This window comes from Marmota marmota, unplaced genomic scaffold, assembly GCF_001458135.2.
Source record: "Marmota marmota marmota unplaced genomic scaffold, marMar, whole genome shotgun sequence".
Classification (NCBI taxonomy): Eukaryota; Metazoa; Chordata; class Mammalia; order Rodentia; family Sciuridae; genus Marmota; species Marmota marmota.
This window is the reverse complement of record NW_025999991.1, coordinates 11,113,066-11,127,381: the sequence shown is the minus strand read 5'-3', so window position 1 is coordinate 11,127,381 and position 14,316 is coordinate 11,113,066. Positions and strand designations below refer to the sequence as shown.

Below are 14,316 nucleotides of genomic sequence, written 5' to 3'. Positions count from 1 at the left end.
GAAATCACGCGCTCAGATATTCAGACCCAGGTGGCCATTTGGAGCCCTGGGCCTGGCCTCCTTGTTCAGGTCTGCCCCTCTTCTGCATCGACACGTCCCCAAGCTGCCCATCTGCTCCCCACAGCCTGCCCCCACACATCCACACAGGCGAGTCAGCAGCACCTCCTACTCCAAACAGCCCCCTGGCTCCTGCTGCCCTCCTGGCGCCTGGCAGACGCACTTCTCTGGAAGACAAGCTCTGGACCAGGAGACTGACTGTACCAGATCTGCTGAGGGGCCCCTGATGGCATTTACCAGGGCAACCCCACATTTTATCATTTCCGACCAACCTATGCTCTAAAAGACCTATTGATTATGCATCTACACCTGTAATTACGATAATGCGCTCCCAGCCATACCCTGGGCATAAACTCTTAATTATGATTCAAACAATTAATCAACCAGCACAATTTTCTGAGCATCCGTTCTGTGCAGGAGCCTCCTAGGCACTGAAAAGGGAAAGCCATACAGGCCCTCTGTCAGCCGGGAGCAGGCTTCCTCCTTTCCTTCCTGTATTGCACACACACACAATTCGTTTCTTAAAGTATGGAAATCTCAAGGTATCAGAAGTTTGCAAAGTGGAATGTATATATTGTCACTGGCCTTAAAAAGACCTGAAAGTTGTTCCCCTCCCTAGTAAGACACCAACAAGGCACCTCTGGGCCACACATCACAGCCCACATCTTTGTGGCTAGCACCTAACCAGGACCTACAGCAAGTGTATTTTGACCCCTAACTTGCTACATGTTCATAGTTCAAGGGAACAGCGCAATTCCACCCCAGGAGGATTGGAAGGATGTGAGGTCAACCCCAGCCAGAGCTCAGCCCGGCAGCCCGAGGGAGAGGTAGGGGGCTGGGATGAGCCCTCTCTGCCTTCATCACCAAGGGATGGTGGACTCCTCCAGATTTCTCAGCAGACAAGAAAACTGCTCAAGGCGATTCCCGCGCCCCACCTACATCTGACCCCGGGTTTGCCATCTTGACCCAAGGGCTGGGCTGAGTGAGCCACTCAGAACTGCTCTGAGATTTCCCAACTAGGTCAAGATCCATTATTTACAACCTGCGGAGGGCAAATGCGGAGGAGAAGGACTTCCTGGAAGTCGGGGGGAGAAGAGCCGAGAAAGCCAAGTCGGACAAGGGGCCAAGGCTTCCCAAGGACAACCCGCCACCGCCGCGCTGCTGAGCGGGCAAAGTTCCGAGGATCGGAATGGCTGGAGCCGGGCGGGCTGGGAAGGGACCTCCCGGGCCACCCCGCAACAGCTGAAGCACAAACACTCGCAGGTGCGAGGACGCCTCCCTCCCCGGACCGGCGTCGGGCGGGTGGTGGTGCGGAGGCAAGAGGAGGCCAGTTCACACCCCGCACCTGCCCGCCGAGGTCCGGACCCCCTCAACGCNGCGCCTGTGCTGGTAAGCTGGCCGTGGGGTCGATCATCTCACCGCTTCTCCGGCCAGGAAGGCGCACGAGCGCCACACATTCGCCCATGTCCCCCACCTTCGCGGAAGCCGGATGCACCCACCTTCCAAGCCGGACAGAGCCTGAAAGAGCCCTGGTCTCACCCTGGGGACCCCTATCCCAGTCGCGGGCCCTCTGTCCGTCCCCTCTTCCTCTCACCCAGGTTTTGGCAGGACTGATGCTGGCAGACGGGGCGGCTGCAGGATCCAGGCTCCAGCGGCCACCTGGACCTCCATGAAAGCGCACTACGCGGCCGGGCCCGCGCGCCCTGGGAATCGAGCGCGTGGGGCCGGGGCGGCGCCCGAACAGTCCGCCCCGCCCCCTCCGAGTCCCTCCACTTAAGGCCAAAGTGTGCACAGCGGGCAGTGGCAGCCCGCGGAAAGGCGCCAGTGCCCCCTTCCCCGCCCTGGACCCCGGAACTGCGGGGTAGACCGCGGCTCCACGGAGCGCGCAACTTTACCTCGGGGCTGGCTGCCGGCTGCGCGCGCCTGCCCGCGGTTCCTCGGGGCGGAGCGCGGCGTCCGCTGGCCGGCTGCCCAGAGTCTGGCACCGCCCTGCTCATCGGTTGGTGGGTCCTGCCCGCGGTGGCACGGCGCCCTCTCGCGCCCAGCGGGGTCCTGGGGAGACCCTGCGGCGATCAGAGCCGCCCGGAGCAGCGTGGAACCCCGCAGCTCTGGGAGCATGAGACAGGGCTGGTAGGCCCACCACTTGGAGGACCAACCTGGGACACGGACAGGTGCATATACACGCGCACAGATCCAAGCTAATGTGCTCACAGCATCGCACTCATGAGACTTACACATGCGTAATCACTTGGACACATACACATTCATGCCAGCTCTCACACCCACACATACAGGCTCACACTCGGTGCTCACGCTCACACACTCATAACTGCAACATCACACACAGGTATACACACACTCAGGCTTTCACACTTCCATACCCATAAACCCCGGGCACACAGCCACGTGCACACGCACACATGCACACTCTCATAACCCAACACATGCACATGCACACTCATGCTCATGTGCTCACATGGACATACACCCAGGCACATTCATGCACTCAGGCACTCACATACACACCCAGGTGCTCACACTTGCATTTCACCCAGGGGCCTTTCCAGAGACACTAGCAGTGGACAGAGCAGAGCACATCAGAGCAGTGGACAGAGCCTGAGGCCCTGGGGAGGACATGTGACTATGAAGGTCTGGCTTTGCAGGATGTGCCTGCTGTCAAGCCCCAGGCGACCTGTGGAGGGATCCTGGGCACACAGAAGGCTCCAGTGCAGTGTGTCACTCTTGCATCCAGAAATGGAGACTTTCTGCCCAGCACCAGGCCTGGGAAGGGAGCCTTATTCCCTCTGGAATCATTCACTGGGTGTAGCTGTCGGGAGGCCAGGGCCACTGTCCCTGAGACACCACTGTCTCCCAGGGGATGTGACCATTTCTGGGCAGCAGCTGTGCTGTTGGGTCAGCAGATGTGCCTCACAGGGCTGTGTTCCTGGCCCCTGTGGTCATTGTGACATGAAAGTAAGCAGAGAACAAAGGAGCCCTGGGGAGGTCCGTGCCTGCACCCTTGGTGAGAGAGAGCGTGGTCCCCATGCACTGAGGCCACAGGCTCCCTGGGCCTGTCCTGTTCTTCCTGGGAGGACCATCCCAACCTGGCTAACATGGCTGCCCATTCAGACCCTCACCTGTGCCAAGCCTCCAGTGGCCGTGGACCTGTGGAGTGGCCTGTCACAGTCCACCCCACCCCCGCAACTCTTATTCATCCAGCTGGAGGGTTTGCTGTCCTTTCCTGGCCTTGAGGTACGTTTGTGAATGACCTGCCTTGGGGAGACAGATCTCCAGATCTGTCTCTATTTGTGCAGCTCTTAGGATTTTTTTTTCTCTAACCCACAAATTTTGTTATCTGTTTCTTTAATATCTACATGCAGGGCTGTGGTTGTGGCTCAGTGGTAGAGGGTTTTCCCAGCATGTGTGAGGCACTGAGTTCGATCCTCGGTATCACATAAAAATAAGTAAATAAGATAAAGGCATTGTGCCCATCTGCATCTAATTTTTTTTTAAATCTACATAGAGTATGTTACAATTAGTTCCTGTTGATTTCATTTTGTCAGTTTTTACTAACCGCTTTAGGGAGCCTGTCAGTCATTCCAGAATCTTAATGCTCTGCTCCCCTCACCCCTCCTCTGCTGGAATATGGGGTCCTGAGCTGGCCATCCAGCACCACCGGGGGACACATTGCACAGGGTGCCTGGCTCCTGCTGGGGCACCACCAGGCTGTCTCTGGTCTAAGAAGCAACATCTGTGGCCTGGCTGTGGAGCCAGGCTTGCCTCTGCCTCCCATCTGTGCTTTTCTGCCCACTCGACATTTCCCATCACGTTTGGGAGGCTGTCAGTATTAAATGTGTTTCTGAAATTGAAATGAAGCCCCTCCGATGTGACCTGGTAGGTCTGCAGTGTGACACACGCACGTGGGGACGGCACCTGCCTTCTCCGCTGCTCCAGTACCTGGCTTCTTCAGCCTGGGGCGAAAGTCCACCACTTTCTTTTCGGGTGAGCTTGTGGGCAGGGATGGCAGAGACTATGCCCTTGACCAAGTGCCTCACTCCCTGTTTCAGGGTCCTTGTCTGTAGGCTGGGGACAATGGCAGGTCACCCTGCTGTTGGATCGATCACTAAATGAGTTGATTCAGGGCCTGACTGGTCTGTGGTGAATGGCCCACCCCCGCTCTCTGTCCCTGTTTCGGTGCTGGCCAGCGTGAGCCCGAGCGCTCCTTCCCTCCCTGCGTCTCTCCTCGCCAGCCCTGGTTTTCCTCCTTCACTCTGTGCCCTGTTGGGTTTGCTGCTTTGATTCTGGACTTGGGTGTCCGATGCCTCTGGGATTGGAGTTGGGCAGCAGGTACAGGAGGCCAGCCAGCAGGGGCTGGCCCTGCTGTCAGACTTTGGTGTCAGGGAACCAGAGAGGTGGAAAGGGGGGTCTGCCAGCACTGGCTGTGCCCCTTGGCTTTCTTAGGTATCAGTCTGCGTCTGGGCCACACCTTTGCCTTCTGTGTGGCTTCTGTCTCAGGAGGGAGCGCAGCTTCCAAACACTTTTGCCTGTAGACATGCTCTTCGTGGGAGTTTGTGAACTTGTGGAACACAGAGGGCAGGCCCCCGGCCCACTGTGTCTGCAGCTCCCCAGGTCCTCTGCTGACAAAGTGCTCTGTTCACCTGCAAGGCAGCATCATGAGCGCACTCATCTCCCCTCACTGAATGTTGTCAGTGTTTCCCGGGCTCCAGGGTCCCTGGGAGAGGTGTTTAGATAGAATCCGGCCCTGCATCCAGTTGTGAGCACTGTGGCAGCCATTTGGAACCTTCTCTTCATGGGAGCAGCTGTGGCCGAATCCCAGCTGGTTTGTTATCAGTGGGAAACTGCTGATGTGGTTGTTGCCGGCCAGGCTGATCGAGTGCCGAGACCCTTTAGAAGAGGCCCTGGTGCTTCCTGGAGGAGTGAGGATAGAGGTGTCATGTGACCCATCCACTAAGACACTGACCATCAAAGCTGGCAGACTGGACCAACATAGGGATGCTTGCCCGCCCCAGTGCCCAGAGCACAGGTCCGTCTCCCCACACCCCTGGACAGGAAAACGGGAGGTGAGACTCCACTGCCCAACAGCTTTATGCACAGCTGGCTTCTCTCAGGCTGAGTCTGCAGGGCACCCTGGCCCAGAGAGCCCAGCCTGGATTCCGCTTTAGAGCTGCGCCTAACCCTGACCTGCTGCACTTCTCCACACCATGCATAGGTGTGAGGAGGTCACAGCAGCCTCCACTGTGCCTAGACCCCATTCAGCAGGGCAAGACGCTGGGTGTGGAGGCCTCCATGTGTTGGTTCCAGGAGACGAAATGAGGTAGACCAGCAGTTGGGGGCTTCAGGAAGGGGACTTGAGAGTCTTGAGAGCCCATTCCCTGTGGTGGGAGCGTCCCTCCATCAAGGCGGGGATGGCAGAGTAGATCTGGAGGGAGGGTGGCTGGCCTGTGGGCATCTGGGGGAGTGGCTCCTCCTCCTGCCCAGTCTGCAGGCTCTGCCCTACCTGGCCCTCCCTCAGTCACCATCGTCACCAACTTAGATGTGTTAAATGGTGAACCGAGGCACACAACATCGAGTGGTGAAGAGTTCATCTAAAGAAGCCAGGTACTGGAGCAGCGGAGAAGGCAGGTGCTGTCCCCACGTGCGTGTGTCACACTGCAGACCTACCAGTTCACTCAAAGGCACAAAGATGTAAAATGCTACAAACTAGAGAAAGAAACACAGAAGGCAGTGGAAGGAACCAGGTGAGCCTGGCCATGGGAAGGCTGAGACCCTGGGAAAGGCAGGTCCTTTGCCTCAGCGTCAGAGACGGGCCTCTGTCTCTCACACAGAACACCAGAAAAAAAGCCGGCGAGAATCAGGAGAGTTAGGCAGACCTGCTGAAGAGCTCAGCGCCCAAGTCCAGCTCCACACCCCTCAGTGGAAATGTGGCCTCCGGCCAGGGAGAAAGCCAGGTCTGGGCTACGGGATGTGGCTTCTGTGCAGGTGGCAGACTTCCCAAGTGGCCCATGACACTGGGAACTGGCAAGAGCCATTGAGCTGTCCACTTTAGATGGCAGCACACATAGCGTCCAGCGGTGTCTCAAGAGAGCTGATGCCAACAATAAGGTGGGCCCCTCTTGTTCTGAAAAGAAATGAAAATCACATTTAAGACCTGGAAGAAGATGGCTGATTTGAAGGAAACCAGGAGGGCTGGGGATGTGGCTCAAGCGGTAGCGCGTTCGCCTGGCAGGCGTGCGGCCCGGGTTCGATCCTCAGCACCACATACCAACAAAGATGTGTACGCCGAAAACTAAAAAATAAATATTAAGATTCTCTCTCTCTCTCTCTCTCTCTGTCTAAAAATAATTAAAAAAAAAAAAAAAAGAAGAAGGAAACCAGGAGAGGAAGCACCTGACTCCGGGAACAGGCACTAACAGAGACGGGCCTGCAGCTGCCCGCGGCACTCCAGCAGGCCTCCAGGTGGTCCAATGTGCAGACTTGGGCGTACCTCACAGCTGGTCCTCCAGGCCGGGGTTAAGAAAGAAAAGCAGCTGCAGGCTCAGGGCGCTGTGCCCGGGGCTCTGCAGCCAGACAAGCCAATGGAGCTGCCCTGTCGCGAGCCAGGCCCATGCCGGCTTACCTCTGCTTGTGTTTGCCTTGCCCATTTCCCTCAGGGATCCCAAGCCCCTTCCAGCTGGGAGCTGACTGATCCACAAATCCCTGCTTGTTCAGATGAACTCTTCACCACTCGATTGTGCCTCGGTTCACCATTTAGCACATCTAAGTTGGTGACGATGGTGACTGAGGGAGGCCAGTAGGGCAGAGCCTGCAGACTGGGCAGGAGGAGGAAGGGATGGGCAGGGTGTGGGGAAGGGCAAGTGAACCTGGCACTAGGAACCCCGCCGCCACGTGTACGTCCAATGTACCGATGGGAAAGGAGCGGGCGGAACATGCAGGGCAGTGTGAGGAGAGGTCTCCAGCTCGCTGTAGCCAGCGGATTGTAAGAATCTATTATTTTCCTGCATTTTCCACCAAGAATTGTGGGACGTTGGAATGCACCACACACAAAGGGTGCCGTTTGGCTCCTCTGCATGGTGGCCAAACATCCCACAAGAGCAACTTAGGAGGAAAGTTTATTAGGGGCTCAGGGTTTCGGAGGTCTCAGTCCACAGACCATGACTCCACAGCTCTGGGCCCAGGGTGAGGCAGCACATGATGGTGGAAGGACCCAGTGGGGAAGAGCTGCTCAGCACATGGTGGAGTCAGGAAGCAGAGAGACAGAGACGGAGGAACTCAGGGAAGATGCACCCATCCAGGGCAGCCCCCAGTGGCCCACCTCCTGCAGCCAAGCCCCATCTGCCCACAGTCACCCCCCATTTTGTCCAAACTAGGATGGACTGATCAGGTTACAGCCCTCAAGAGCCAATCATTTCACCTCTGAACACTCCTCTCAGGGCAGCCCGCAGGGACTCCGACCCCTGTACACTTTGCCTGACCTCCCAGGCCTCCCTTTGAGATCTTGGTGGAAAACTCCATGACCCTTAACTTGAGTATCCTGCATTCCTGCAGAACCCTGTGGATGATGCAGCCAGCTAGCACAGTACCTAGCCCCCTAGAATCACAGCGTAGCAGCCTCGGAGTGCCTGCACGGCTCAGCATAGTGAATCGACTTCCTAGGCACCCCTGTGTAAGCAGGGCATCTACTGTCTTTCCTCAATGGAATATTCTGTCCTGTGCTCTGCAACTAGTAGTAAGTACGTGTGGTCTTGCAGATTCCTGAGGTGCCTCAAGCCATCTTTCCTATGGTCTCTGTGCTAAGTACTTAGCATATTTTTAAGGGTTCTAATCTCTTCAAAAAGCACAATTTCCTTGGCCAACTTTTTTTTTTTTTTTCCCTTGGCACTTTTCTGGCCAAACTGTAATTAAAAAAAAAAAAATCATTTAGCTCTGCTTTCTATTCCGAATCCTCACAGTAAACCTGGCTAAAAATGCCAGCAATATCCATATCATTAACTGAATGCTTTGCTGCCTTGAAATTTCCTTGGCTAGATTAGTTAGTTCATCACCTTTGAAGTCAGCCTCACACAAATTCTCATAGGATGGGGAAAATGTAGACAAGTTCTTTGCCAAGAGGAAACATGAATGATCACTAGTCCAATTCCCAATAGAGATCATTCCCAACAAAGTCTTCATTTCTCTCTGAAACCTCATTGAAGCCAGATTTAAAGTTAGGTAGTCAGTGTAGTTAGGTAAATCGGGTCTAATATGGAGTAAGATCTAAAATGGAGGCCAGGTTGAGAATGAAATCCGGGAAACGCAGGACAACTCTTGGAATGTTAATGAAGTCTGGGAAAAGCCCAAAAGCCCAAGAGCAAGCACTCTACCACTGAGCTACTGAAAAACCGGCCTCTACCTCAGAGCAAAGCCTGTCCAAGGAAGGGACATCACCTTTGTCCTTGGAAAAACCCACAGAGCACTCCTAGGCACATTCCCACCCTGCTAAGTTGTTTATCTACAAATAACAGGAGAGATCTGCTGCGCCAGGTGTCCCTGACTCAGTCAGGCTAGGTGGGGACCCATAGCAGCCCCCTAGCAGCCACCAATCAGCAGGAGACAGGGAAATACCTGGGATGCCAGATGACCCCCCCAGTAGTTTATGGTGGTTGATAACATGTTGGGAAACCAGGTAGTTCAGCAGGAACACCCCTCTTGGCTTAAACCAATCTGTTCAAATGAATCCTCCTTTTGTACTGACCAATCACCCCTCCCCAACTTGTTCCCACCAGTGAGTGTGCTAATCATGTTTTAGAGTTGTTATTTGATTTTCCCACGGTGTGTGATGATTTGCTAAGAGATGCTATGATGTAGGTGAAGTCCCTGCCTTCTCCAAAGAGTGTATAAAACTGCTGCAAACCCCGGGCTCGGGGCCTCTCAGCGTCACCAGTTGCTGTGTGTGCGCGCGTGCGGAGGACCGAGCTGGCTCGCAATAAACACCTCTTTGCTGCTTACATCGATCTTGGGTCTCTGGTGGTCTTTGGGGGTCCTGAATGTGAGCATCACACACAGCCCCAGCCCCTGACATAAGTCTTTAGGGTCCACAGTTCTATCGGCATTCTGGTCTAAGCTCCCAGCAGAACTGCCTTAAGCTCTGCCTACAAATTCCAAAACTTTTGCAGCTTTCATCTCTAAACTTCCTAAAATTCCTTCCTCCAACCATTTCCCAATGCTTCTGAAGCCCAGGGTTAGGTTGGCTACAAGGACCCCACATCTCAGTAGTGATTTCTGTTTTAGTTAGCTTTTCCATTAGCATGACCAAAACACTTGGCAAGAACAACTTGGAAGGGGGAAAGTTTAATTGAGGTTTCATGGTTTCAGAGGTTTCTGTCCAAGATGGCTGACTCCATTGCTTTGGGTCCAAGTGGAGGCAGCAGATCATGGGGGAAGGGACCAGCAGAGGAAATCTGTTAACTAATGACAGCCAGGAAGCAGAGAAGAGAGAAAGGAAGGGACTCGGGGAGAGGCCCCCTTCCCGGCACAGCTGCAGGGACCCACCCCTCCAGCTCTCAGGTCCCTCCCAGTCAGTCCTGGGAGCAGGACGGGCTGGTTAGTCACAGCCCTCACCATCCAATCCCCTTCCTCTGAGCATTCCCACACCAACAGGAGCTCGAGGGACACACCATTCCCACTCGTGGTCTCCCGCCACTGCAGCCTCCACTCAGGAGACTGCAGGGGGAGGTGCCCGGCTTCCCTCTGTGGCCTCTGAGCACCACGGTGACGGTGACAACGGGGAGGTGCTCTGCTGGAAGCCCTGGCAGCATTCACCAGAAGGTCACCACCTTGTGGAACACCGAGAAACACGATTTCTCATCACTCAGCAACGGAGTGAGCCAAAGTTCAACAAAGTCCAACAAAGAACCTGATCTATTAGACATCCTCACACTAAAAATGAAAAGGAAGGGGAAAACAGTTCTGCAAGTGTCATCGCCAGTCTCAAGCCAGATGACAGTACGGCAGACTTTGCCCAACACTCCCCTCTGCCCTAGTGTCTACCCAACAGGGAGAGGCTTATTTATCCATAGGCGGCCTCTGCTGCAGGGTCAGCATGTTAGCCAGGGCTCTCGGCTCAAGCCAGTCCACACTGCAAACTGGCCCAGCACTCAGGAGTTGGCCCCGCAGCCAGGTGCCCAAGGGGACTGAGTGGGGTTTCATGGACACCACCCCTCTCTCCAGCTCTTGGCTCTGCTCCTCCTGGCCCTACTCGCCAATGGGAAACCATGGAGATGAGGCCCAGTTGCTCCAGAGAAGGTCTGGGCACCCCACAGGGCTGGCTGTCCAGAGGCAGGAAGGACTCCATGGGCCTCTTGGAACGGGAGCAGTGGCTCCGTGGGCTCCTGTGCTGTGAGTCCCGGGAGGACCCGCGGGGCTCGAGGCTGCCCTGGAGCAGCGTCTTTGGTCCAGGACCGCATGGCACAGGTGACGATTCAGCCTGTTCTCAGCCTCACTCCAGGGACGGCAGGGACGGGTCATTCTCTGACACCCGGAGCAAGGGCACCGCAGGGCCCCTAGCCTGAGGTCTCTGGTAGAGAAGATGGAACTCTGCTTCAGGGTGAGATGAGACTGCGCTGGGACCCTCTGGTGCTGCCCTGGCTTCACAGGTGAGGAGAGCTTGGCAGTGTCTCCCAGACACCGGGAGGGGAGACAGCATCCCGATCTGTGTCAGTGTTTGAGGTCTGTTTGCTGTGATGAAGGAAATGTGGGCCTGACAGCGCCGGGGAGCAGGAGGCCGGAGCATGCTGGTGCCGGAGCCGCCTGGCCCCACTGGCCGCTCTGATTCTCCTCCAGATCCCGAGCCTCTGGGAGCTGCTCAGGAGCCAAGAATGGAGACGTGAAGTGTCCCACAGCCAGTCTCCGCCTCTCAGCCGAGCTCTCCATCAGCTGTCCCCAGACATGTCTGCCAACATGTCCTTGAGCTGTGGGGTCCGGAGCTAGACCCAGCGCTGTGTGAGCTCCGTCTGGAAGGACCTGGCCTGGGTCAGACACGTTGCCAGCCACCTGACACCGGGGAGCAAGCTTCTGGGAGAGCCAGTCATCAGGTCAGGGGGCTGGCTTCTCCTTCCCGTCCTTCCTCTGGTCAACAGCTCTGCGGAGCTTCGGCCTGCTTGCTGACAGACTGACCTGTCAAGTTGCAGCAGCAGAAGCAGCAGCCAAAGCACCTGTCTGTACTCATGGACCCAGGGCCATCAGCCAGATCCCCCCTCGTAAAATTACTTCTGGCCCAGGAACTTCCCATAGCTGCCCACAGTGCTGCTGCTTGCCATGGAGACACACGTGTTCAGGGCCCAGGTGCGACCATGCAGGTGGACATGTCTGTGCCGACGGACCCCCTAGGTCATGCTGGGGTCCAGGGTCCCCCTCCTCCAGATGGGGCTGTGTGTGTTGTCCTGAAACCCATAGGGAGCCGGACAAGCGGACTCCAGTGGTCTGTGGGTGTGAGGGTCCACGCTGGTCCAGGAGCAGTGGCTTCTCTGGACCCTCTTCAGGTGAAGCAGCGGAAGGGGAGCGAGGATCTGGGGCCGCCGGTCACGCCGTCGTCAAGGAGCGCCACCCAGCTCATCTCTGGCCGCTGGCCTCCCTGAGCTCCTCCACTGCCTTGCCCTGCTCCTGCTGGACGGCAGAGGTTCTGGCCCGTGTGCGAGGATCGGGCCACGATGCCCTGACTTGGCAGGGGCTCCTGTGGTCGCTTTGCTTTCTGTCTCAGCAAGTACTGGGGACAGCACTCATGGCCATCCCTTCTCTAGCTAGTGCCCATCTGAGAAGCGACTGCTCACAAGGAATATGAACGGAAGGCTCCTTCTCCAGCTTCCTGCCCACCAGGACAGGAGACCAGGGTCATCAGTGGCCATGCTGGGCCTGGCCTGGCTGCTCTCTGGCTGACTGTGGAGCTGGGTGACCTGATGTTGGGTCAGTCCACGTTCAAGCGGTGAAGAGTCTGAACGCTGACGGGGGAGGCGAGGTCTGAGATCCTGTGCACGCGGATCCAGTGCCCCCTGGCTGCTCTCAGCCTCACCCCTGGGAGCAGGTGGGTGCTTCCTGGGAGCACTCTGTGAATAAAGGTGCTGCCTCAGCCACGGGCCAAGCCTGGGAGCAGGTGGGTGCTTCTTGGGGGCCCTTTCTGTGGAGGTCAGTGGCCAGCACTAGTGGAGCCATTTCTGCATTTCCAGAGCACATGTCCAGGGTGTCCTCCCTGCCCCAACGCCCTGCCAGCCTACACCGCAGACCTGGCAGAGCCCCAACCAGCGTGTCTCAGAGGCAACAGGCCGGCCTGGCCCAGGCCACACGTGTGCGTGTGCGTGTGTGCGTGTGTGTGTGTGTGTGTGCACGCATGCACACGTATGCATGAATGTGCACATGCGCACAGCATGTGGCCTGAAAGCACAGTCTACATCACAGCAGACTCTTCTGTTAGCCCATCCAGGGGCTGCTAGTGCTCCTGGCTGGCAGGCAGGCCGACTCCACCTGCTCCCCGTCAGCTGGGGCTGCAAGCCAGGCCTGCTGGATCCCAGAAGGGTAGGAAGTTCTCTGAGCTGGGCGCCCTATGTGCAGCACGCCCCTCCCTAAGAATGCTGGCTGCCAGGAAGCTCTTGCCTGTGGCATGTGGCCTGTTCTCGGCTCCTGGGGACGTTCTGTCTAGTCTGATAGCTTGGCTGCTGTTTGCCTGGGCCTTTGCCAACCAGGAAGCCCCAGGGGTGGTTTAAGGAGGCCCAGAGACCAAGACCGGCGCGAAGACAGACCGCCAACCAGTGCGCATCCGTGGCTGATCCCAGGAGTCTTGCTCCGACGCTGCCCAGGTGGCCTCGCTCTCCATGAGCGTGAGGCCCATCGTCTGCCGACGGGCATGTGGAATAGGATGCAGAACTGACCCTTTGTCCTGTGCCAGGCATGGGAGGCCTACACACTGTAAGGGAGTGAGGTGCCGCGGGCAGGATGGCTGAGGGGCAGCCTGGCTGGCCTTTGCCATGTGGGGTGTCCCAGCCCACCTTCCCTGGGACCTGGCCAGAGCATCCCGCCATGTCGACCGTTCACGCCCCGGGCACCCTCCCCACCCGCGGAGCAGGACAAGGCTCTGTCAAGCCCCTCTGCTGGCTGGGCCCTGGCTCCCACCATCTTGTTTCTCTCTGCCCCTTCCCATCAGGGTGCCTGGGAGCAGACCTCTCCACACTTGGAAGGAAGAGCTGTCACTTGTCACCTCAGGAGATGCTGGGGCAGTGTGGACGGCCTCTGGTGCAACTGCCATGTGGTCAGCTGAGAGTCACTCTGTTCCTCTGGGAGCCTCCTGGACAGGGTGGACAGTGGCTCTCGGGTGCCCGCGTCACACTTCTCTGAGAGATTGCTGGAGCTGTGAGTAGAGCGTCCAGCAAGACATGACCGACCTCCTGCCACGTCATCGTGACTCCACTCGTGACACCACTGTGAGTGACAGCATCCGTGTGAACTCATTCAGTGTGGGTCATTCCGAGGGACAGGGACGTGAGGGATGGCAGGGGCATTGCTGTGGCTCTGGGCTTCTCGGGGACACACTGGGAGCACACCTCTTCAGCAGGCAGGGTGTTGCCCAGGGAGCCGTCCTGTGGGCTGGCTCTCCTAACCCAGCATGACCAGTGTGACTGGGAAAGACCCTGGGTAGCATCAGCAGCCTCTGCAGCTGGCAGCTCCCAGGCCCTGCCAGCTCCAAACTCATCTAGCCCCTGCAAGAGCATGTGACGAAAGGGCAGTGTGGTCACTGCTGCAGGGGCCTGACGCCAAAGAGCACCCTCCACAATGACCCTTGGGTGCAGGAACTCCTGCCCTTGGAGAGCTGAAGGACCTCCGGGGCTGGTCCAGGGCTGGCGAGGCGGGTGAAGAAATGCCCTGCGGACATGTGTCCAGACTGAGATTGGTCTGTGCTCACTCAGCCCTTCAGCAAGTGGACGTGACGGGCCCACCCAGGAGCCTGGCTTCCACACTCCCTTCCCACCTGTGCCGCCACTGGGAGACATTCAGGGGCCAGAAGACAGGTGCGCCCTTCAGGGCGTCCCTGTTCCTTGGGACAGTGCACAGTGTGTCGACCAGGCTCAGCTAACACCAGGCAACACACAATCCTGGAACATCTATCCTGGAACAACGTGAGAGGAACAGCGCCCAGTGGGAGGCCGAGGTCGCAGTATGGACTGTCCCCTGGCCCTGTCGCTGGCATGGTGACTGGAAAATTCCTCTCCCCTCTAC

At 57.2% G+C, this 14,316-nt stretch overlaps 1 protein-coding gene across 4 annotated transcripts in view; it reads right to left on the bottom strand.

The window, feature by feature from the left end:
* The window catches only part of Kcng2 (potassium voltage-gated channel modifier subfamily G member 2), a 44,486-nt gene extending 42,303 nt beyond the window's left edge, over nt 1-2,183 (bottom strand). The window contains exon 1 of one of the 4 annotated variants that reach the window (XM_048806689.1): nt 1,953-2,183. In XM_048806689.1, the coding sequence (XP_048662646.1) occupies nt 1,953-2,175 (223 nt within the window). In that variant the 5' untranslated portion in view covers nt 2,176-2,183. The other 3 variants (XM_048806691.1, XM_015499603.2, XM_048806690.1) reach the window with 3 other exon arrangements.
* Between the last annotated feature and the right edge of the window lie 12,133 nt (nt 2,184-14,316).